The sequence below is a fragment of the Oncorhynchus mykiss genome, chromosome 12, assembly GCF_057628025.1.
Source record: "Oncorhynchus mykiss isolate SJ-2025 chromosome 12, ASM5762802v1, whole genome shotgun sequence".
Taxonomy (NCBI): domain Eukaryota; kingdom Metazoa; phylum Chordata; class Actinopteri; order Salmoniformes; family Salmonidae; genus Oncorhynchus; species Oncorhynchus mykiss.
In genome coordinates, this window is record NC_143033.1 from 80,799,976 (window position 1) to 80,823,771 (window position 23,796).

Below are 23,796 nucleotides of genomic sequence, written 5' to 3' on the forward strand. Positions count from 1 at the left end.
AGTTTACTCTGTTTTTTTGTTAATTCTTTCCAATGTGTCAAGTAAATATATTTTTGTTTTCTCATGATTTGGTTGGGTCTAATTGTGCTGCTGTCCTGGGGCTCTGTAGGGTGTGTATGTGTTTGTGAACAGAGCCCCAGGACCAGCTTGCTTAGGGAACTCTTCTCCATCTCTCTGTAGGTGATGGCTTTGTTATGGAAGGTTTGGGAATCGCTTCCTTTTAGGTGGTTATAGAATTTAACGTCTCTTTTCTGGATTTTGATAATTAGTGGGTATTGGCCTAATTCTGCTCTGCATGCATTATTTGGTGTTCTACGTTGTACACGGAGGATATTTTGCAGAATTCTGCGTGCAGAGTCTCAATTTGGTGTTTGTCCCATTTTGTGAAGTCTTGGTTGGTGAGCGGACCCCAGACCTCACAACCATAAAGGGCAATGGGCTCTATGACTGATTCAAGTATTTTTAGCCAAATCCTAATTGGTATGTTGAAATGTATGTTCCTTTTGATGGCAGAGAATGCCCTTCTTGCCTTGTCTCTCAGATCGTTCACAGCTTTGTGGAAGTTACCTGTGGCGCTGATGTTTAGGCCAAGGTATGTATAGTTTTTTGTGTGCTCTAGGGCAACAGTGTCTAGATGGAATTTGTATTTGTGGTCCTGGTGACTGGACCTTTTTTGGAACACCATTATTTTGGTCTTACTGAGATTTACTGTCAGGGCCCAGGTCTGACAGAATCTGTGCATAAGATCTAGGTGCTGCTGTAGGCCCTCCTTGGTTGGTGACAGAAGCACCAGATCATAAGCAAACAGCGGACATTTGACTTCGGATTCTAGTAGGGTGAAGCCGGGTGCTGCAGAGTTTTCTAGTGCCCGCGCCAATTCGTTAATATATATGTTGAAGAGGGTGGGGCTTAAGCTGCATCCCTGTCTCACCCCACGACCCTGTGTGAAGAAATGTGTGTGTTTTTTGCCAATTTTAACCGCACACTTGTTGTTTGTGTACATGGATTTTATAATGTCGTATGTTTTACCCCCAACACCACTTTCCATCAGTTTGTATAGCAGACCCTCATGCCAAATTGAGTCGAAGGCTTTTTTGAAATCAACAAAGCATGAGAAGACTTTGCCTTTGTTTTGGTTTGTTTGGTTGTCAATTAGGGTGTGCAGGGTGAATACATGGTCTGTTGTACGGTAATTTGGTAAAAAGCCAATTTGACATTTGCTCAGTACATTGTTTTCATTGAGGAAATGTACGAGTCTGCTGTTAATGGTAATGCAGAGGATTTTCCCAAGGTTACTGTTGACTCATACAGTATCTCTATACCCTATCACTGACTCTTACAGTCTCTCTATACCCTATCTCTGACTCTTACAGTCTCTCTATACCCTATCACTGACACGTACAGCCTCTCTATAATTTATCACTGACTATTACAGCCTCTCAATAGTCTCTCACTACCTCTCTGTCTATACCTAACTGAAGGCTCTAATGCATCAGAAACTCATGGATTCAGTTGAATATCTCTCCCATATCCAGTGACTGAAGTTATAAACCTTTTGAACCAGGTATGATACTCTCACTTCTACTCAAACATCACATATCAACTCTCTCTCTCTCTCTCGCTCTCTCTCTCTCTCTCTCTCTCTCTCTCTCTCTCTCTCTCTCTCTCTCTCTCTCTCTCTCTCTCTCGCTCTCTCTCCTAGGTACCCTGCAGGTGCGTCTGCTGGGCTGTGTGGGGGTGTTGGAGGTGGTCCCGGGGCGCAGTAGAGGAACCCCGGTAGTCTTGCCGTGCTACAGCCCAGGGGACGGACGCTCCTTCAAACTCAGTGGTCTCTACAGCCGCAGCACCAGCAGCATGAGCCTCAGGATCCCCGGCAAAACCGACGAACTCTCCTGTAAGTGTGTGTGTGTGTGTGTGTGTGTGTGTGTGTGTGTGTGTGTGTGTGTGTGTGCGACGAACTCTCCTGTAAGTGTGTGTGTGTGTGTGTGTGTGTGTGTGTGTGTGTGTGTGTGTGTGTGTGTGTGTGTGTGTGTGTGTGTGCCTGTCCATTTGTGTTGTGTAGTGAGTTTCTAAACATGTGTTGAACAGCGGAGGTGAGTGCGGTGTTGAAGCTGGAGAACACAGTGGTGGGACAGACATGCTGGAAGACAGTGGGAGAGCAGGCCTGGGACCAGACCTTCACTGTAGAACTGGAGAGAGTAAGATATTACATCACACAACACACACACAGAGACAGAGACCGAGACAGAGACAGAGAGAGAGATTCCCATGCCTATAAAGCCCCTTGCATTGAATTGAGAGAGAGAGAGGCACATTGAGAATTGAGAGAGAGAGAGGCACATTGATAATTGAGAGAGAGAGGCACATTGAGGATTGAGAGAGAGAGGCACATTGAGAATTGAGAGAGAGAGAGGCACATTGAGGATTGAGAGAGAGAGAGAGAGAGGCACATTGAGGATTGAGAGAGAGAGAGAGGCGCATTGAGAATTGAGAGAGCGTGAAAAGGTAAAAAGAAGTGTATGTACACCTGTGGTTGAAACAGTATGTGTGTTGACCTGTGTTTCGGCCCAGTCCAGGGAGATGGAGATAGCAGTGTACTGGAGGGACTACCGCTCCCTGTGTGCTCTCAAGTACCTGAAGCTGGAGGACTTCCTGGACAACCAGAAACACAGAGTTCAGCTGGATCTGGAGCCTCAGGGCCTGCTGCTGGCTGAGGTACACACACCCCGCCATGTATACACATACACACATACAGAGACATGCGAACATGCAAACACACGCACCAACACATACATCTCTGCTCAATCCTGAACTATACAGTACCAGTCAAAGGTTTTGACACACCTACTCATTCAAGGGTTTTTCTTTATTTTTACTATTTTCTACATTGTAGAATAATAATGAATACATCAAATCTATGAAATAACATATGGAATCATGTAGTAAGGAAAAAAAGTTAAACAAATAAAAATAGATTTTAGATTTTAGTAACCACCCTTTGCCTTGATGACAGCTTTGCACACTCTTGGAATTCTCTCAACCAGATTCATGAGGTAGTCACCTGGAATGCATTTTGTTAAAAGTTCATTTGTGGAATTTGTTTCCTTCTTAATGCGTTTGAGCCAATCAGTTGTGTTGTGTCAAGGTAGGGGTGGTATACAGAAGATAGCCCTATTTGGTAAAAGACCAAGTCCATATTATGGCAAGAACAGCTCAAATAATCAAAGAGAAATGACAGTCCATCATTACTTTAAGACATGGTCAGTCAATATGGATAATTTCAAGAACTTTGAAAGTGTATTCAAGTGCAGTCACAAAAAACATCAAGTGCTATGATGAAACTGGCTCTCATGAGGGCCGCCACAGGAAAGGAAGACCCAGAGTTACCTCTGCTGCAAAGGATAAGTTCATTAGAGTTACCAGCCTCAGAAATTGCAGCCCAAATAAATGCTTCACAGAGTTCAAGTAACAGAAACATCTCAACATCAACTGTTCAGAGGATACTGTGTGAATCAGGCCTTCATGGTCAAATTACTGCAAAGAAACCACTACTGAAGGACACCGATAAGAAGAAGAGACTTGCTTACTAAGAAACATGAGTAATGGACATTAGACCGGTGGACATTTGTCCTTTGGTCTGGAGTCCAAATTAGAGATTATTGGTTCCAACCGCCGTGTCTTTGTGAGTGTGGGTGAACGGATTATCTCCTCATGTGTATTTCCCACCGTAAAGCATGGAGGAGGAGGTTTTATGGTGTGCGGGTGCTTTGCTGGTGACACTGTCAGTGATTTATTTAGAATTCTAAACACACTTAACCAGCATGGCTACCACAGCATTCTGCAGCGTTACGCCATCCCATATGGTTTGCACTTAGTGGGAATATAATTAGGACAATGAACCAACACATCTCCAGGCTGAGTAAATGCTATTTTACCAAGAAGGAGAGTATTGGAGTGCTGCATCAGATGACCTGGCCTCCACAATCCCCCGACCTCAACCAAATTGAGATGGTTTGGAATGAGTTGGACCGCAGAGTGAAGAAAAGCAGCCAAGTGCTCAGCATATGTGGGAACTCCTTCAAGACTGTTGGAAAAGCATTCCAGGTGAATCTGGTTGAGAGAAAGCCAATAGTGTGCAAAGCTGTCCTCAAGGCAAAGGGTGGCTACTTTGAAGAATCTCAAATATAAAATATATTTATATTTGTTTAACACTTTTTTGGTTACTACATGATTCCATATGTGTTATTTCATAGTTGTGATGTCTTCACTATTATTCTACAATGTAGAAAATGGTTTTAAAAGGTTTGTCCAAACTTTTGACTGGTACTGTATGTGTCAGTGGCGATCAGTGCTATTTAAGATGAGGGAGGACGCACATTTTGTTTTATGAGCATGGCCTTATTTCTATTACAGCAAATTGGATGACTGTAACATCGATGTGTTTCGGCTACTACATGATTCTCAAATTTTCCTTATACCCATCATAAGGTTTCTACAACCTAGCCTATTAATGAAAGTTTGCAATGTAGGTGCACAGGTCGAGATAAATATGAGTAATCAAGGTGACAGAGAGTGACACATTCAATACCGCCTTGCACACACTTGCCAGCATCTAGCTGATCTAGGGTGTAACCATTAGTCCAACAGTTGCAAACAAGTTTCTATTGGACAAATTAAAATATGTTTATCCCCATTTCGTTCCATTTGCTTCCATTTAAGAATGCTTTTCAACTGAATTGGCGGAATGAATGCACCCCTGATCACCTGCAAACACAGGTCACTTTCATAGCAGCCACATACAAACAGTATGATCACTTTGATTGTTAATTCCTTTTTGCATCCACGTGCTCTCCTCCTCTCACCCTTTCCCTTCGCTTGTGGACTTCAGTGCACCACAAACACATCAGCTGTCTGTGACCAGGCGAAAAAATCTTTCTAAGCCAAACCTTCATATCATAACCGCTACACACAGCCTACATCATTGTCACCATTATTAGCTAACGTCATAGTCAACATAGCTACTAAAACTAACGCGTTAGTAAACCCACTACAATCATGCAGTACAGTGTAGTCAGCAAGCAGTTTAGCAGTTACACCGGCGGGCACCGGTGGCAGTAAATTAATAAAACAAAAAGCTTACCTTGACTTGGAAGAGTTCCAATGTTGGATTGGCATAGCCAACTAGCAAACATGGCATTCCTCTCTGTTTGAGCCGGGTGTTTAAGTAGGCTAAACTAGCTAGCTGCGTTCACTAGCTAAGTAAGTGAAAGTGAAAGTGAAAAAAATATGAAATATCTCTTTCTTGCTTCTTCATTTTTTTACGAAATGTATTTGTTAAATTTTTTTCCCTCTTTGAGTGCTAGCAAAATGTGCTAGCAAGCTGTAGTTTATGCTTTACTAGATTAATTATCTTGCAGTTCATGCTGCAAGAGCTCTGATAGGTTGGAGGACGCCCTCCGGGATGGTGTCATTATTTCTGTGTCAGTCTATGGAATGGGGTGAGGACCATGAGCCTCCTAGGTTTTGTATTGAAGTCAATGTACCCAGAGGGTTGGAAACTACCGGCTAGAGTATGGTGCTACCCTACAGAGTGCTGTTGAAGCTACTGTAGACCATTGCAAAGCAGTGTGTTTTAATCAATTATGTGGTTACGTGAATATATTTAGTATAGTTTTCTCTAAAAAGGATAACTTTTTTAGATGTTTCACTATTTTTATTTTTATGAAATTCACTGAGGAGGATGGTCCTCCCCTTTCTCCTCTGATGAGTCTCCGCTGATATGTGTGTATTTCAGGTAATGTTCTTCAACCCAGTCATAGTGAGAGGCCGAAGACTGCAGAGACAAAAGGTTTTCTCCAAACAGCATGGTAAGATAAGTTTTTCTCAGAACAGTGTGTTGTGTTAGTATGTGTAAACTCTTAGATAAAGCCCCATCTTGTTCTTTATGTTGTCAGCAGCTGCCAAGCCTGGCTCCATGTATCCCAGCATCCCTATAGGGCTCACACCTGCATCACTGACGCCCCACTGCTTCCCCACTGAGTAGCATGGAGTTGCCCCCTAGACACTGATCTACAGTCAGTTTAGTGTTTCACCCCTAACATTGGGATTGGGGGAGGTCCTAGATATGTGATTACATGCAACCTCCACCCAGAACCCACTTTGTAACTTTGTATCCATCTGTGCTCTGTATTGCCATCTAGTGTTGGAATTAGCAGTGCTGTGGATTCATCTGATGGTTTTAGGTGGTTTAATGCTTTGGAGTATGACAACTTGAGTGTGTCAGGGTTGAAACTTCTTCAGTACAATCTGGGCAGTCCTAATGGATTGAGTAAACCATGTTAAAAGTTTCTGCGTGAACAGGATAGATTGCATTTCAGGGGGATGTGTTTATCAGTATATCTTATTGCCGTGTGTGTCTGTGTGTGTGTGTGTGTGTGTGTGTGTGTGTGTGTGTGTGTGGCAGGTAAATCGTTCCTGCGTGCTCATCAGATGAATGTTGACATCGCCACCTGGGTCCGCCTACTGAGGAACGCCATACCTACTGGAAATAACGTTCCCAGCTACACCCCACACACACACTCACGCTCACATTCTGGGTACTGTACACACACACACAGTTAGCCTTACTCATACCTCTTTAATGCTTCAGACAGCAAGCACAACATATACTGTACATGGGGAGACTGTTGACTGGTGTTTCTGTGTGTGTCGTAGGGAGATCTCAGTGGAGAAGCTGACTCTGGAGAGCGACTCTCCTCTGAGACCTGAGATTAGGAGAGACGCTTTTGACACACCCCACCTGGTGAGAAGAAGAGAAGGAAGGGATGAACAGAGGGATGAGGGAGGGAGGGATGGGAGGATGAGGGAGGGAGGGATGGGAGGATGGAGGGAGGGATGGGAGGAGGGAGGGATGGGATGGGAGGATAGAGGGAGGGAGGGTGCGGCGATGGAGTGATAATCATCTGATAGCCATCTCTGTAGTATCACATTCCCTTTGGCCATTCCCTCCAGAAAGCCTTTGATTAAAAAACAGTGGTTCAGTCATATTGGACTATTAGACTAGGATGAATCTGGAGCGAGACAGAGCAGGGCTTTGGAGGAAGGAGAGGAGAGAGGTAACAATAAGAGGGGAAAGGGAGAAATCCACACTAATTAGACCAAATTGGATCGAATGAGCTTTAATTAGATCAAAGCCCAATCTGTGTTAGATTCCAAGTGTGTAAAACATGATTGGCACGAGAGGACAGAGAGAGAGGGACAGAGGGAGTGATGGAGGGAGAGGGAGAGAGATGCGGAGGAAGGGAGGGCCTTGGTAACAGATGGTATGGTCAGTGGTGCTGGGGGATTACTGGATTAGTTACTCTAGTGTTTTTCAAGAACTAATTAACAGTAACGAGGAAGAGAGGAGAGGAAAGGGGATTGAGCAGCCAGCCAGCCAGCAGGGAACTGGCTACTAATAATGATGAGTGACAAAATTACTGTTGCCCTGTCTGTCTGTTTTTCCTTCTCCCTCTCTCACCTTCTCCCTCATTCTCTCTATCCCTCTCCCCTCTTTATATGTCTCTCTCTCCATCTCTCTTTTTATCTCACTCTCAGGAACAGCCTGTGATTGAGCCCTTGTCCCCTCCAGACCTCGCCCAAGGGCGGCCAACCAGAACCCTATCCACAAGTTCCTTGCGCAGGTACAGCAACATGCAGAGTTGGCACAGTGTGTCCTCACACTCACACCTGAGTACATCCTCTCACAATATGGCCCCTACAGTATGATGCTGGAGAAACACACCCACTCACAATATGGCCACATGACCTGACCTCCTCCATAACATGTTACTGTAGCCACAGAGACATATATCACACCAACATGCTCTCTATAGAAGTGCTAGGTAGGCACAAAACACCAGATAATACTGCATCCTGTTTCTTCAGCTAGCAGATGACCCTCAACATGGTAAAGTAAAGGCATTTTCAGTGATTGTGATCATTATTATTTTCTTTGTGTCCTGGTATTAGACAGAGCAAAGGCCCTCTGTGTCTGCAGGACTTCAAGCTGATCGCTGTGCTGGGCAGGGGACACTTTGGCAAAGTATGTGTCCTCACATTTGAAATATCCTCCCTTTGTTTGGAAGTTCTCCATCCAGAGGATTCAGGTCGAGATCCACATGAACCACTGGTGTTTTCCAGGTGTTGTTGTCGGAGTACAAGAGGACAGGCAGTGTGTACGCTATCAAAGCCCTGAAGAAGGGAGACATTGTGGCGCGGGACGAAGTGGACAGGTATGAATCAACACTAGAATACAACACAGGCCAAGACAGAATCAAGGCAGAATATCATGCCTCTCTCTGACAATATACAGTGCCTTGCGAAAGTATCCGGTCCCCTTGAACTTTGCGACCTTTTGCCACATTTCAGGCTTCAAACATAAAGATATAAAACTGTATTTTTTGTGAAGAATCAACAACAAGTGGGACACAATCATGAAGTGAAACAACATTTATTGGATATTTCTAACTTTTTTAACAAATCAAAAACTGAAAAATTGGGCGTGCAAAATTATTCAGCCCCCTTAAGTTAATACTTTGTAGCGCCACTTTTTGCTGCGATTACAGCTGTAAGTCGCTTGGGGTATGTCTCTATCAGTTTTGCACATCGAGAGACTGACATTTTTTCCCATTCCTCCTTGCAAAACAGCTCGAGCTCAGTGAGGTTGGATGGAGAGCATTTGTGAACAGCAGTTTTCAGTTCTTTCCACAGATTCTCGATTGGATTCAGGTCTGGACTTTGACTTGGCCATTCTAACACCTGGATATGTTTATTTTTGAACCATTCCATTGTAGATTTTGCTTTATGTTTTGGATCATTGTCTTGTTGGAAGACAAATCTCCGTCCCAGTCTCAGGTCTTTTGCAGACTCCATCAGGTTTTCTTCCAGAATGGTCCTGTATTTGGCTCCATCCATCTTCCCATCAATTTTAACCATCTTCCCTGTCCCTGCTGAAGAAAAGCAGGCCCAAACTATGATGCTGCCACCACCATGTTTGACAGTGGGGATGGTGTGTTCAGCTGTGTTGCTTTTACGCCAAACATAACGTTTTGCATTGTTGCCAAAAAGTTCAATTTTGGTTTCATCTGACCAGAGCACCTTCTTCCACATGTTTGGTGTGTCTCCCAGGTGGCTTGTGGCAAACTTTAAACAACACTTTTTATGGATATCTTTAAGAAATGGCTTTCTTCTTGCCACTCTTCCATAAAGGCCAGATTTGTGCAATATACGACTGATTGTTGTCCTATGGACAGAGTCTCCCACCTCAGCTGTAGATCTCTGCAGTTCATCCAGAGTGATCATGGGCCTCTTGGCTGCATCTCTGATCAGTCTTCTCCTTGTATGAGCTGAAAGTTTAGAGGGACGGCCAGGTCTTGGTAGATTTGCAGTGGTCTGATACTCCTTCCATTTCAATATTATCGCTTGCACAGTGCTCCTTGGGATGTTTAAAGCTTGGGAAATCTTTTTGTATCCAAATCCGGCTTTAAACTTCTTCACAACAGTATCTCGGACCTGCCTGGTGTGTTCCTTGTTCTTCATGATGCTCTCTGCGCTTTTAACGGACCTCTGAGACAATCACAGTGCAGGTGCATTTATACGGAGACTTGATTACACACAGGTGGATTGTATTTATCATCATTAGTCATTTAGGTCAACATTGGATCATTCAGAGATCCTCACTGAACTTCTGGAGAGAGTTTGCTGCACTGAAAGTAAAGGGGCTGAATAATTTTGCACGCCCAATTTTTCAGTTTTTGATTTGTTAAAAAAGTTTGAAATATCCAATAAATGTCGTTCCACTTCATTATTGTGTCCCACTTGTTGTTGATTCTTCACAAAAAAATACAGTTTTATATCTTTATGTTTGAAGCCTGACATGTGGCAAAAGTTCGCAAAGTTCAAGGGGGCCGAATACTTTCGCAAGGCACTGTATGACCTCCATCATGGTGATATTTCTATGACTGGATTGTCTAGTTTTATATACAGTGTGCCACAATATTATTGTTAACACAAAACTGATCAGCAACAAACCATGGCAAACATATACACTGTACAAGTTAACTGTGTGTTTACATACTGTACTTGACATTAGAGAGTTGTCTCTCTTTCCTGTTGTCTTCTATCATTCTCTCATCTCTCCTTCTCCCTCTCCTCTCTCCCTCCTCAGTTTGATGTGTGAGAAGCGTATTTTTGAGACGGTGAACAGCTCCCACCATCCCTTCCTGGTCAACCTGTTTGCATGTTTCCAGACCCCAGAACACGTGTGCTTCGTCATGGAGTACACGGCTGGGGGTGACCTCATGATGCACATCCACGCAGACGTCTTTACAGAGCCCCGAGCCGTGTGGGTACCTCTGTGTGTTGCTGTGTTTGCTGTGTTCTACTGAATGTGTAACGGGACATGGGGGAGGCATGCTTTGAGATATGTATATTTGTGTTCATATGGTTGTGTACTGTATGTGTACTCATATCCATCCACGGTCTGCTGTTACTGTCGTGTGTCTGTCTGTCTGTCTGTCTGTCTGTCTGTCTGTCTGTCTGTCTGTCCGTCCGTCCTGCAGGTTCTACGCAGCCTGTGTGGTTTTGGGCCTGCAGTTTCTTCATGACCATAAGATTGTGTACCGGTGAGTACTCTGGGTAGACATGAAATACAGAACACATGAAAGACAGGCACCCTCTCATCCTCCTACCCCTTCATCCTCAGAGTACTCATCAATTTTTAATTAGTCTTCATCCCTCCTCCTCAGGGACCTTAAACTCGATAACTTGTTGCTGGATACACAGGGCTACGTGAAGATCGCAGACTTCGGGCTCTGCAAAGAGGGTATGTTCTCTATTCAGCATGTCTCATGTCTCTGTAAGGATGCAAGGTCATAGCGGTTGTAGTTTGGAGTACTTTTGAGTCTTATTATTGAAGCCTCTTTTTGCTAATGTGCTCATGTTTTTATATATTTGTGACTCAGTTTGTGTCTCTCTCGCTCTCCTTCCTCTCTCTGTTTTTCTCTCACAACAACCTCTCTCTCACTGCTTCTCTTTTCTCCCATTCTTCTCATTCCTGATCTCTCTCTACTTCCCCAGGTATGGGCTATGGGGACAGGACCAGTACGTTCTGTGGTACTCCTGAGTTCCTGGCTCCAGAGGTTCTGACAGACACCTCCTACACCAGGGCAGTGGACTGGTGGGGCCTGGGAGTACTGGTGTATGAGATGCTGGTGGGAGAGGTAAGAGACTTGACTCTAAAAACCTCTTCAGAGAATTATATAAATATGACTCCATACATATCTAGTCTTATTATTTAGACATGCTCTGGAACTTTGGCGACTACTAAAGTATTTTTTAAACCTCCCGCTTTGGGTTGGATGTGTCAATGTGTAGTTCATACATGTATAGTTCATTAGGAGAATTACTGTCTTACCTCAGTTAGCCACAAAATCCCTAGTTCTAGAAGCTGTGCTGCACCATTTTCCCCTCACGTGGTCCAACCCCCTAGCAATTCAAGTTCAACCAATGAGCTTCAGCCCCTCGCCATATGAGTGACAGCTAGCAAGATGCACCCACAGCAGAGCGAGAGAGAGGCAATTTCAGGGGACCACTTTCAGAACTACTGGCTAAAAAGTATACAGAAGTACCGGAAAATCCCTTTAATGAGTTAAGCCCTTACCTTTAAAGTAATATATACTTTAAGCCAGTAATATGTACTTTAAGCCTTTATGGTAATACAGCACTTTAGTCTATATTACATAAAGTGATGTGTGTTTGAGCCATATGTTACATAAACTAATATAGTGTAACGACTCACTAGGCGTGGTGGGGGGATGGATGGATGGCAAGGATGAGTAATAATGACAGAAGTCCAACACAGAGGCACAACTTAAGCCAAGCTGGCATGTTTATTCAAAATAAAAGGGTCACGAAGAAAGTTCTCAAACTGTAACTGAAAACAAAACACTCTCCCACAGAGGGCTTAACTGAACTTAAAGTTAAACTGAACTTAAAACTAGCTGGGCTGCTACCCAGCTTACCAGCTTCACAATGTCCATGGGCTTCAAACAAATGTCTATAGAGCTCAGCCTTCGGCATCCAGCCAGGAGCTTTTCCCAAATGTCTGTAATGCTCGGCCTGCAGCATTCAGCCAGTAGCTCCTCTTCTCATGCTGAACTGAACTTGCACCCATATGCCCCAGTTGTATTACAGCCTAATGAGGCTGAGTGGCTTCAGGTGTGGGGCTTGGCACTGCAGCCTAAAAATGCTGGTTGTGGGGTGTGGCTTACACTACAAACAGTGGCATTCCCTGGCCACATCACCGGGGCGCCATAATAGGTTAAATGAGTGGCTGCGAGCGTGACAGTGTGGTCTATGTGTGTGTCAGTCTCCATTCCCAGGTGATGATGAAGAGGAGGTGTTTGACAGCATAGTAAATGACGAGGTGCGCTACCCTCGCTTCCTCTCCACAGAGGCCATCGGCATCATGAGACGGGTAAGCTCCTCCCCCAACATTCACATCCCACCAATCACCAGTGGAGTAAGAGAGAATCTCATTGATTGACATGGTCAGTTTGGTCACTGTAAAGGTGGATCCATTTTGCTTCTAGTTTTCAGTCAGTGGGTTTTCTGTGAAAGAAAGTGTTTCTGATGTTTTTTCAGCTATTTGCCATCTGTGTGTGTTGCTAGCTGGTGTTGGGTCTGTGCTGTGAGTTGTTATGTCTGCGTTGAGGTGTTTGTTGTTTTCTGTTGCCAGTTGTTGAGGAGGAACCCGGAGCGGCGCCTAGGCTCTGGTGAGAAAGATGCTGATGATGTCAAGAAACAGCCTTTCTTTAGGGTGAGTCTCTCTCTCTCTCTCTCTCAAGGTCTCTCTCTCTCAAGGTCTCTCTCTCTCTCTCTCTCTCTCAAGGTCTCTCTCAAGTTCCCTCTCTCCCTCTCAAGTTCCCTCTCTCTCTCCCTCTCAAGTTCCCTCTCAAGTTCTTTCTCTCTCAAGTTCCCTCTCTCTCTCTTTCTCAAGTTCCCTCTCTCTCTCTTTCTCAAGTTCCCTCTCTCTCTCAAGTTCCTTCTTTCTCTCTCTCTCAAGTTCTCTCTCTCAAGTTCTTTCTCTCTCTCTCTCTCAAGTTCTCTCTCTCAATTTCTTTCTCTCTCTCTCTCTCAAGTTCTCTCTCTCAAGTTCCCTCTTTCTCTCTCTCTCAAGTTCTCTCTCTCAGGTTCTCTCTCTCTCTCTCTCAAGTTCTCTCTCTCAAGTTCTTTCTCTCTCTCTCAAGTTCTCTCTCTCAAGTTCTTTCTCTCTCTCTCTCTCAAGTTCTCTCTCTCAAGTTCCCTCTTTCTCTCCAAGTTCTCTCTCTCTCTCAAGTTCTCTCTCTCTCAAGTTCTCTCTCTCTCTCAAGTTCTCTCTCTCTCAAGTTCCCTCTCTCTCTCTCTCTCAAGTTCCCTCTCTCTCTCTCTCTCTCAAGTTCCCTCTCTCAAGTTCTTTCTCTCAAATTCAAATTCAAGCTGCTTTATTGGCATGAAAAACATTGTGTCAATATTGCCAAAGCAACAATGTATACAATATACATTGTAACTAAATAATAATATAAAATGGTAGTAAATAATAATACAAAAATAATAACAATAAAACGGTAACAGTCTACAGTAAACATTAATAATTATAGTAATCACAATAATAGTAATAATAAGTAAGTTACTGTTTACTATGCAGATGTTATTATTCAGTGTCCCTCAGGCTATGGCAGGAAAATACATATTTGGCTGCAAGAGGAGCCATTGCTCCTTCGCCCATGAGTATTCTTAGTTTTTCCTCTGGGTTCAATTTGTGAATAATGAGTCTCTTTGTGAGGAATATTTATCACAGTAAAGGAGAAAGTGCATCTCTGTCTCTACCTCCCCTGTCATGCAGTGACCACATACACACTCCTCTTTGGGTAGCCATGTCTTTTTATGTCTGCCGGTTTCTATTGCCAATCGGTGGTCACTCAGCCTGTACTTGGTAAGGATCTGTCTCTGCTTCGTATCTCTGACAGAGTAGAGATAATCAGCCAATTCATATTCTCTGTTTAGGGTCAGATAGCAATTTAGTCGGCTTTGGGATTTTGTTTCGTTTTTCCAGTATTGTAAATATGATTCCTTTGATTGGTTCATGATTTTGCTTATTGGAATTCTTTCTTTTGAAGCAGTGCTGGTGTCAGCTTGGTTGGTGAGGTCCAACACCAGCTGACTGAGAGGGCTCGTTTCTGGGCTCAGCTCTTGGGCTTGAAGTGCTTTAAATTGCAGACTCGAATTTGGACTTGAATTTAGATGTAGTCAAAATTTTAATGATCTTTTCTGTATTTTCATTATTACTGGAAAACGGCCCAATTCTGCCCTACATGCATTAGTTGGTGTATTTCTCTGGACTTGTAGAATTTTCCGACAGAATTCTGCATGTAGGGCTTCAATTGGATGTTTGTCCCACATTTTAAAATCCAGTTTATTGAGTGGCCCCCAAACCTCACTTCCATAAAGTGCTATTGGTAGGCTTACACTGTCAAATATTTTAGTCCAAATTCTAATTGGGATGTTGATTTTGAATAATTTCATTTTTATTGCATACATTGCTCTTAAAGTCAATAAAGCAAGCAAAGATTTTGCCCTCTTTTTTTTGGTGGACGTGTTTATTAATTAGTGTGTGTAAGGTGTATAAATGGTCAGTAGTGCGATGGTTAGGGAGAAAGCCAATTTGACATTTACTTATTACATTTTTTTCTTGAAGAAAGGTTTGAATTCTTGAATTCAAAATGCTACAGAAAATCTTTCCCAAGTTACTGTTGACGCAAATTCCCCTGTAATTATTGGGGTCTGATTTGTCTCCACTTTTGTGGATAGGGGAGATGAGCCCCTGGTTCCAGACATCAGGGAAGCAGCCAGAAGTTAAAACCATGTTGAACAATTTAAGCACAGCATTTTGCAACTCAGGTGTGCTGTTTTTCAGCATTTCATTTCTGATGTTGTCTACACCACAAGCCTTTTTTGATTTAATAGATTTTAGCTTTTCATTTAGTTCTTGTTGGGTTATTGGGTAATCTAATGGATTTTGGTTGTTTTTAATGACTGATTCCAGGATGTTCAATTTTTCTTTAATTTCTAATTGGTTCTGTTGTAAGTCTTTTTGTGGGATGTTTTTGTATAGATTATCAAAGTAAGTTTTCCAAATTCCTACATCTTGTATGGCTAATTCTTGTGGCTTTGTTGTGCTTAAATTGTTCCACATGTCCCAGAACTGATTTTGGTCAATTGCGTTTTCAATTTCATCAAGTGTCTTGTTGGTATAATTCAATTTCTTGCATTTCAGTGTTTGTTTATACTGTTTCAGAGTTTCAAAGTATTCATATCGTAGATCTGGGTTGTTTTGCTGCTTATGTTTTTTGTTTGACATTTGTCTTAGGTGTTTTCTAATTGTTTTACATTCATTATCAAACCATTTGTCAGAAACATTTTGATTTTTGCTTCTGATGTTGCATTGCTTTGGTTTTCTCAAATTTGCTTTCGATGCTGCTTTTTGGAATATGCAGTTGATGTTTTGAGTAGCCAAATTGACACCATCTTTATTGTTTTGGTACTGTGAGTTATTGAAAAACTGTATAAAGTTCATCATTTCATTTGAGTTCAATGTTTCAATGAATGTCTCTGCACTGTTTGGAGCCCATCTGAACGATTGGTTTATGTTGTAAAGTTTATTGGGCTGTTTTTTTGAATGAATATTGCCGGTTAATTTCTTCAGAAACACGTTGATCTGACTGTGATCTGACAATGGTGTCTGTGGTCTGACAGTGAATGCACTAATGGAGGAGGGGTCAATGTCAGTGATGGCATAATCGACTACACTTGTCCCAAGAGCTGAGCAGTAAGTAAACTGACCTAAAGAGTCCCCTCTGATTCTACCATTAAGCTTGTACAGGCTCTTTTCTCTTTTCCATTTTTGTTCAGTATTTGGTCAGGACAGTTTCTATTATTTATAATAGGGCTACTGTACAAGGAGGGGTGTCCAAATATGTGGTGGTTACCTCCCGCATCAGTGTAGTCAGGCTCAGAACCTGTTCTTGCATTGAAATCTCCACAAAGAAGCACTTTACCCTGCGCCTGAAATGTAATGATTTCTGTCTGGAGATTGTCAAAAAACTGATCATCATAATATGATGAATCTGAAGGAGGAGCATAAGCTGCACATATGTATACATCATTGTCACAATAGATTGTACCTTTGTTAAGTTTTAGCCAAATGTGAGTGGTACCTTTTTTCATTTCATTCAGTGCTAAGTCCTGCTTATGCCAAATGATGATTCCACCTGAGTCTCGGCCCCGTTTAACATTTTTATGTTTGATTGATGGTAGTAAACTTTCTCTATAGCCTGAGGGATACTGAGTATCTATGTCTCCACGACACCATGTTTCCAGTAGGATTATGATGTCCTGTCCCTTGATGTTTTTAATCAATTCTGGATTTGTTGTTTTATAACCAAAATGTGAAGAGTATAGGCCCTGGATATTCCAAGAGCTGATAGTTAATGATCTCATTTATAATAAGTGATATTCACTGGTTTGAGTAAAGTACATCGAAAAAAAAAAAGAAAAAAAAATACTATATATATATATATATATATATATATATGTATGTATATATATATATATATATACATACATATGTATATATATATATATGTATGTATATATATATATACATACATATATATATATATATATATATATACACACATACATACATACATACACACACACACACATACACACAATATACATACACATATATATATATATATATATATATACATGCACATACACATACATACACACACACGCGCACACACACACACATACCATTACATATAGTAATTATTATAATACCGGTGTCAATACATTTAGGAATATTTGTAAACAAATTAATAAGAATGGAATAAGATTGCATTGTACTTATTTTATGTGCAATCTACAACCCTGTGTGTTTGTGTGTGCGTGCCCGTGTGTGAATTAAAGGGACTGTCTAGCTCAGTAGTCTGCATATTAGTTGCAGTAGTTGGCGCACCTCTCCTATCTCTGATTGTTCTAGGGGTCTTCTGCCAGAGGTTACCTCAGCATATGTAGGCTGACGATCTGACTGATACATGGTGTGGACTGCATCATGTGGTCTACTTCCCTGAAGGGCAGTGTTCTGACCGACCCTGGAGTAGTGGTCAGAGCTGTGTTGTGATGGGCTGGGTCTAGTAGAGCTGTGTTGTGATGGGCCGGGTCTAGTAGAGCTGTGTTGTGATGGGCCGGGTCTAGTAGAGCTGTGTTGTGATGGGCCGGGTCTAGTAGAGCTGTGTTGTGATGGGCCGGGTCTAGTAGAGCTTTGTTGTGATGAGCCAGGTCTAGTAGAGCTGTGTTGTGATGGGCCAGGTCTAGTAGAGCTGTGTTGGGATGGGCTGGGTCTAGTAGAGCTGTGTTGTGATGGGCCGGGTCTAGTAGAGCTGTGTTGTGATGGGCCAGGTCTAGTAGAGCTGTGCTGTGTTGGGCCTGGTCTAGTAGAGCTGTGTTGTGATGGGCCGGGTCTGGTAGAGCTGTGTTGTGATGGGCCGGGTCTGGTAGAGCTGTGTTGTGATGGGCCGGGTCTAGTAGAGCTGTGTTGTGATGGGCCGGGTCTAGTAGAGCTGTGTTGTGATGGGCCGGGTCTAGTAGAGCTTTGTTGTGATGAGCCAGGTCTAGTAGAGCTGTGTTGTGATGGGCCAGGTCTAGTAGAGCTGTGTTGGGATGGGCTGGGTCTAGTAGAGCTGTGTTGTGATGGGCCGGGTCTAGTAGATGTATATTATCATATAAGTGTTGACATGTCAGAGTGGGGTGGTGAGCCGTTCTGACGTTGAGCAGTGAGGCACAGTCCACAGTGATCTGTTGATTTATTTTTTCGATCAACTTTCCTGGGAAGTCTTTTCTTGGTAGGAGGGTGGACACAACTACAGTGCCTTGCGAAAGTATTCGGCCCCCTTGAACTTTGCGACCTTTTGCCACATTTCAGGCTTCAAACATAAAGATATAAAACTGTATTTTTTTGTGAAGAATCAAAAACAAGTGGGACACAATCATGAAGTGGAACGACATTGATTGGATATTTCAACTTTTTTAACAAATCAAAAACTGAAAAATTGGGCGTGCAAAATTATTCAGCCCCCTTAAGTTAATACTTTGTAGCGCCACCTTTTGCTGCGATTACAGCTGTAAGTCGCTTGGGGTATGTCTCTATCAGTTTTGCACATCGAGAGACTGACATTTTTTCCCATTCCTCCTTGCAAAACAGCTCGAGCTCAGTGAGGTTGGATGGAGAGCATTTGTGAACAGCAGTTTTCAGTTCTTTCCGCAGATTCTCGATTGGATTCAGGTCTGGACTTTGACTTGGCCATTCTAACACCTGGATATGTTTATTTTTGAACCATTCCATTGTAGATTTTGCTTTATGTTTTGGATCATTGTCTTGTTGGAAGACAAATCTCCGTCCCAGTCTCAGGTCTTTTGCAGACTCCGTCAGGTTTTCTTCCAGAATGGTCCTGTATTTGGCTCCATCCATCTTCCCATCAATTTTAACCATCTTCCCTGTCCCTGCTGAAGAAAAGCAGGCCCAAACCATGATGCTGCCACCACCATGTTTGACAGTGGGGATGGTGTGTTCAGCTGTGTTGCTTTTACGCCAAACATAACGTTTTGCATTGTTGCCAAAAAGTTCAATTTTGGTTTCATCTGACTAGAGCACCTTCTTCCACATGTTTGGTGTGTCTCCCAGGTGGCTTGTGGCAAACTTTAAACGACACTTTTTATGGATATCTTTAAGAAATGGCTTTCTTCTTGCCACTCTTCCATAAAGGCCAGATTTGTGCAATATAAGACTGGTTGTTGTCCTATGGACAGAGTCTCCCACCTCAGCTGTAGATCTCTGCAGTTCATCCAGAGTGATCATGGGCCTCTTGGCTGCATCTCTGATCAGTCTTCTCCTTGTATGAGCTGAAAGTTTAGAGGGACGGCCAGGTCTTGGTAGATTTGCAGTGGTCTGATACTCCTTCCATTTCAATATTATCGCTTGCACAGTGCTCCTTGGGATGTTTAAAGCTTGGGAAATCTTTTTGTATCCAAATCCAGCTTTAAACTTCTTCACAACAGTATCTCGGACCTGCCTGGTGTGTTCCTTGTTCTTCATGATGCTCTCTGCGCTTTTAACGGACCTCTGAGACAATCACAGTGCAGGTGCATTTATACGGAGACTTGATTACACACAGGTGGATTGTATTTATCATCATTAGTCATTTAGGTCAACATTGGATCATTCAGAGATCCTCACTGAACTTCTGGAGAGAGTTTGCTGCACTGAAAGTAAAGGGGCTGAATAATTTTGCACGCCCAATTTTTCAGTTTTTGATTTGTTAAAAAAGTTTGAAATATCCAATAAATGTCGTTCCACTTCATGATTGTGTCCCATTAGTTGTTGATTCTTCACAAAAAAATACAGTTTTATATCTTTATGTTTGAAGCCTGAAATGTGGCAAAAGGTCGCAAAGTTCAAGGGGGCCGAATACTTTCGCAAGGCACTGTATATTGGTTGTTGGGAACATAGCCTGTGCCCGTTCTGCCACTCTTCTCACTGCCCCAGATACATTTTCACCTTTGGCATGAAGGTCGTTTGTGCCAGTGTGGATGATGATGTTGTCAGGGGTGTCAATCCTGGTCTGACTGAGTAGCTGCATTGCACTCTCAGTTGTAGGACACCAGAACTTATACACCTGGTGTCTAGGGAAGAATCTTTCCTGGACCAAGAACTTCCCATTTGAATCAATTAGGATTGCAGTTGTGGGTGATTGTCTGGGTGGAGCAGACTGGGAGGCTGGTATTCTGACCTGGGCTGGAGCAGACTGGGAGGCTGGTAGGTTAACCTGGGCTGGAGCAGACTGGGAGGCTGGTATTCTGACCTGGGCTGGAGCAGACTGGGAGGCTGGTAGGTTGACCTGGGCTGGAGCAGACTGAGAGGCTGGTAGGTTGACCTGGGCTGGAGCAGACTGGTAGGCTGGTGCAGTGTCATCCGGCTGTGTAGTGGAGGCCATGCTGGTCTCAGGTTCTGCTTGTGTTGTACCAAGCTGGTGGACATGTTCTCTAGATGCAGAGGACACAATGACTCTCTGCCGGTTGAGGGTGTCAATGTACCTCTCTTTTTGTTCGAGCTCCTTTCTTGTTGTGCTCAGATGGTCTCTGAGGTCATCATTTGTCTGACTCAGCTTGTCCATTCTGCTTTCTAATTTAGCTATGGATGCTCTGCTCTCCTCCCTGAACTGTTTCATCTCTTCTTTGAGTTTCTGGACAGTGTCCTCCTCTTGAAGCTTGTTCTCTCTGAGTTCTATGACCTCTGCTTCGACTAGAGAGAGGGTGTTGTGGAAACGTTGCATAGCAGGTGTTCTTATTGAAATTGTCATGTCCTTGACTCTGTCTGCTGCAGGTGAGGCAGGTAAAGGGACGTTGAGGGCTTCCTGCTGGGTCACAGAGACCATTGGGGTCTGCTTTTCTCCATCTCCCTCCTTGACTTTTTCCTCATTTTCTGAGATGATGTCAGCGTCTGCTTTTAGGGTAGCAAACCTATTCTCAAAAGCCTGGAGGCTTGAATCATTGCCTTGTATCAATACAGTTCCATTATTATATAAGTTTACTGTTTGATATGTGTTGCTCTGGTCAGCTTCTTCAAAAATGCGGATCTGACATCCTTGGCTGATGCCTCTCTTTTTTAAGAAAGGGAAATGGTTGCAAATAACCTTTTTCCATATGTTCCCTCGATTGGTATTAAAAATTAAATTTGCTCTTGTTTTGTAACTGGTAAGATCTGCAAACAGGCATTCATGGTTCTGTCCCATCAACAAACCTTTGAAACTTTTCTTAGCTTTCTCTGTTTGGATGTCTGGTGGGTAAACAATTTCCATAGCAACGCTGGTGATGTTGGCTACAATGTTGCAATAGAAGTGCTGTTTCTTGTATTATGCTCTCTTGTTTCTTCAGAGGACTGTTTCACTTTGAGCTCATTTTTCAGCAGCTGCTCAATTTGGAACTTCGGAACTCTCCAATCCAAACTCCAAACTCTCCAATCTCTCTCTCAAGTTCCCCCTCTCTCTCTCTCTCTCTCTCTCAAGTTCCCCCTCTCTCTCTCTCTCTCTTTCAAGTTCCCCCTCTCTCTCTCTCTCTCTCTCTCTCTCTCTCTCTCTCTCTCTCTCTCTCTCTCTCTTTCAAGTTCCCTCTCTCTCTCTTTCTCTCTCTCAAGTTCCCTCTCTCTCTCTCTCTCAAGTTCCCCCTCTCTCTCTCAAGTTCCCTCTCTCTCTCTCTCTTTCTCTCTCTCAAGTTCCCCCTCTCTCTCTCTCTCATGTTCCCTCTTTCTCTCTCAAGTTCCCTCTTTCTCTCTCTCTCTCTCAAGTTCCCTCTTTCTCTCTCTCTCTCTCTCAAGTTCCCTCTTTCACTCTCTCTCAAGTTCCCCCACTCTCTCTCTCTCTCTCAAGTTCCCTCTTTCTCTCTCTCTCTCTCTCTCTCTCAAGTTCCCTCTTTCTCTCTCTCTCAAGTTCCCTCTCTCTCTCTCTCTCTCTCTCTCTCTCTCTCTCTCTCTCTCTCTCTCTTTCTCTCTCTCTCAAGTTCCCTCTTTCTCTCTCTTTCTCTCTCTCTCAAGTTCCCTCTTTCTCTCTCCCTCTCTCTCTCAAGTTCCCTCTTTCTCTCTCTCTCTCAAGTTCCCCCACTCTCTCTCTCTCTCTCTCTCTCTCTCTCATGTTCCCTCTTTCTGGATCATCCAAATGCTCTCTAGCAAACTTTAGACGGGCCTGGACATGTACTGGCTTAAGCAGGGGGACACGTCTGGCACTGCAGGATTTGAGTCCCTGGCGACGTAGTGTGTTACTGATGGTAGGCTTTGTTACTTTGGTCCCAGCTCTCTGCATGTCATTCACTAGGTCTCCCCGTGTGGTTCTGGGATTTTTGCTCACCGTTCTTGTGATCATTTTGACCCCACGGGGTGAGATCTTGCGTGGAGCCCCAGATCGAGGGAGATTATCAGTGGTCTTGTATGTCTTCCATTTCCTAATAATTGCTCCCACAGTTGATTTCTTCAAACCAAGCTGCTTACCTATTGCAGATTCAGTCTTCCCAGCCTGGTGCAGGTCTACAATTTTGTTTCTGGTGTCCTTTGACAGTTCTTTGGTCTTGGTCATAGTGGAGTTTGGAGTGTGACTGTTTGAGGTTGTGGACAGGTGTCTTTTTATACTGATAACAAGTTCAAACAGGTGCCATTAATACAGGTAACGAGTGGAGGACAGAGGAGCCTCTTAAAGGAGAAGTTACAGGTCTGTGAGAGCCAGAAATCTTGCTTGTTTGTAGGTGACCAAATACTTATTTTCCACCATAATTTGCAAATAAATTAATTAAAAATCCAACAATGTGATTTTCTGGATTTTCTTTTCTCATTTTGTCTGTCATAGTTGAAGTGTACCTATGATGAAAATTACCGGCCTCTCTCATCTTTTTAAGTGGGAGAACTTACACAATTGGTGGCTGACTAAATACTTTTTTGCCCCACTGTAGATGATTCAATTCACCTGGATTCTATGAACCAATCCGGTCTCTCTGTTCCCCCTCTCAGGGTGTGGACTGGGAAGCGCTGCTGCAGAGGCGGCTCCCGCCCCCGTTCGTCCCCAACATCAGGGGGAGGGAGGACGTCAGCAACTTTGACGAGGAGTTCACCGCCGAGACCCCCGCCCTCACGCCGCCCCGCGAACGCCGCACCCTCTCCCGCAAGGACCAGGACTGCTTCAAAGACTTTGACTACGTCTCTGACCTCTGCTAAGGGTCAAGGTCAGACTCTCCCTTTAGACTGTAAGAGGAACTGATGAGGGACTCTACACTGTGAGAGGGATGTTACCAGGAGAGGCTTACTGCTGTTATGTCCTGTCTGAACTGTGAAGAGGCAGAAGAAAGTTACAGGAGGATGTGAATGCGTGTTGCAGAGATGCTGACCTCTATGGATTTCTGGAGGGCCTTTTATAGGATGATACATGAAGATAATCCGGATGATGTAACGCTCAGTGGATGAGTGCTGGGACACAGTATCTGTGCAGCATAGCAACACTGGAACTGACTGAAGTTTATTTCCCTATAGAAAGTAATGGAGCCCACTTAAAAGATGAAAAGTATCTTCTCTGTAGAAGACAATACAGTTGGTGCAGGGATCATCAGATATGATTACTCTCAAATGGACCTCTCTCTATTGCTTCTCTGTCTGCTGTCTCTCCTCTCCCTTTATCGTTTGCGGCTGCTTACTGTTTCTGTGTGTAAATTCTGATCCTGCCTCAGTCTGTTCCCATTGCTGTCCATCTAGAGTCCTGCACCTCTCATAAATGAGCATAGGGTGGAGCCATAGAGAAGGTCAATTGTTCCAAAGAAATTGAGATGAGTGGGGTGCAGATTCAGTGTATGACGACTGTCAAGGGATGCTAGTGAGGATGATGAGGGTGGAAGGTTGAGGTGTTTTTCTGTGTTTGTGCTGGGTCCTCACTATGTCATGTTACCCATCGTCTTCAAATGGGATACTCCTCTACTGTCCCCACTCGGTACGTCAAGTGGGTTTTATCCTCAATCATTTAGAATCATTTTTCTGTGATTTTAGTTTTATTCTGGTGTTTGATTTGTCAATCATGCCGATGTTATGTCTGGAATTGTGACTTAGTAAAAATGTGAACCCAA

At 43.4% G+C, this 23,796-nt stretch overlaps 1 protein-coding gene across 5 annotated transcripts in view; it reads left to right on the top strand.

Annotated features, from left to right (window-relative positions):
- LOC110538283 (serine/threonine-protein kinase N1) overlaps positions 1 to 23,796 on the top strand; it is a 55,821-nt gene extending 32,025 nt beyond the window's left edge. For 3 of the 5 annotated variants that reach the window (XM_021625002.3, XM_021625001.3, XM_036938556.2), the window contains exons 8-23: positions 1,703 to 1,894; positions 2,089 to 2,198; positions 2,572 to 2,715; positions 5,795 to 5,867; positions 6,464 to 6,596; positions 6,715 to 6,802; positions 7,597 to 7,682; positions 8,011 to 8,083; positions 8,182 to 8,273; positions 10,208 to 10,384; positions 10,602 to 10,664; positions 10,788 to 10,864; positions 11,119 to 11,261; positions 12,410 to 12,517; positions 12,779 to 12,859; positions 22,697 to 23,796. In XM_021625002.3, the coding sequence (XP_021480677.2) occupies positions 1,703 to 1,894; positions 2,089 to 2,198; positions 2,572 to 2,715; positions 5,795 to 5,867; positions 6,464 to 6,596; positions 6,715 to 6,802; positions 7,597 to 7,682; positions 8,011 to 8,083; positions 8,182 to 8,273; positions 10,208 to 10,384; positions 10,602 to 10,664; positions 10,788 to 10,864; positions 11,119 to 11,261; positions 12,410 to 12,517; positions 12,779 to 12,859; positions 22,697 to 22,900 (1,844 nt within the window). In that variant the 3' untranslated portion in view covers positions 22,901 to 23,796. Of the gene's footprint in view, positions 1 to 1,702; positions 1,895 to 2,088; positions 2,199 to 2,571; positions 2,716 to 5,794; positions 5,868 to 6,463; positions 6,597 to 6,714; positions 6,803 to 7,596; positions 7,683 to 8,010; positions 8,084 to 8,181; positions 8,274 to 10,207; positions 10,385 to 10,601; positions 10,665 to 10,787; positions 10,865 to 11,118; positions 11,262 to 12,409; positions 12,518 to 12,778; positions 12,860 to 15,834; positions 15,908 to 22,696 lie in introns of all 5 variants that reach the window. The other 2 variants (XR_016485327.1, XR_016485326.1) reach the window with 1 other exon arrangement.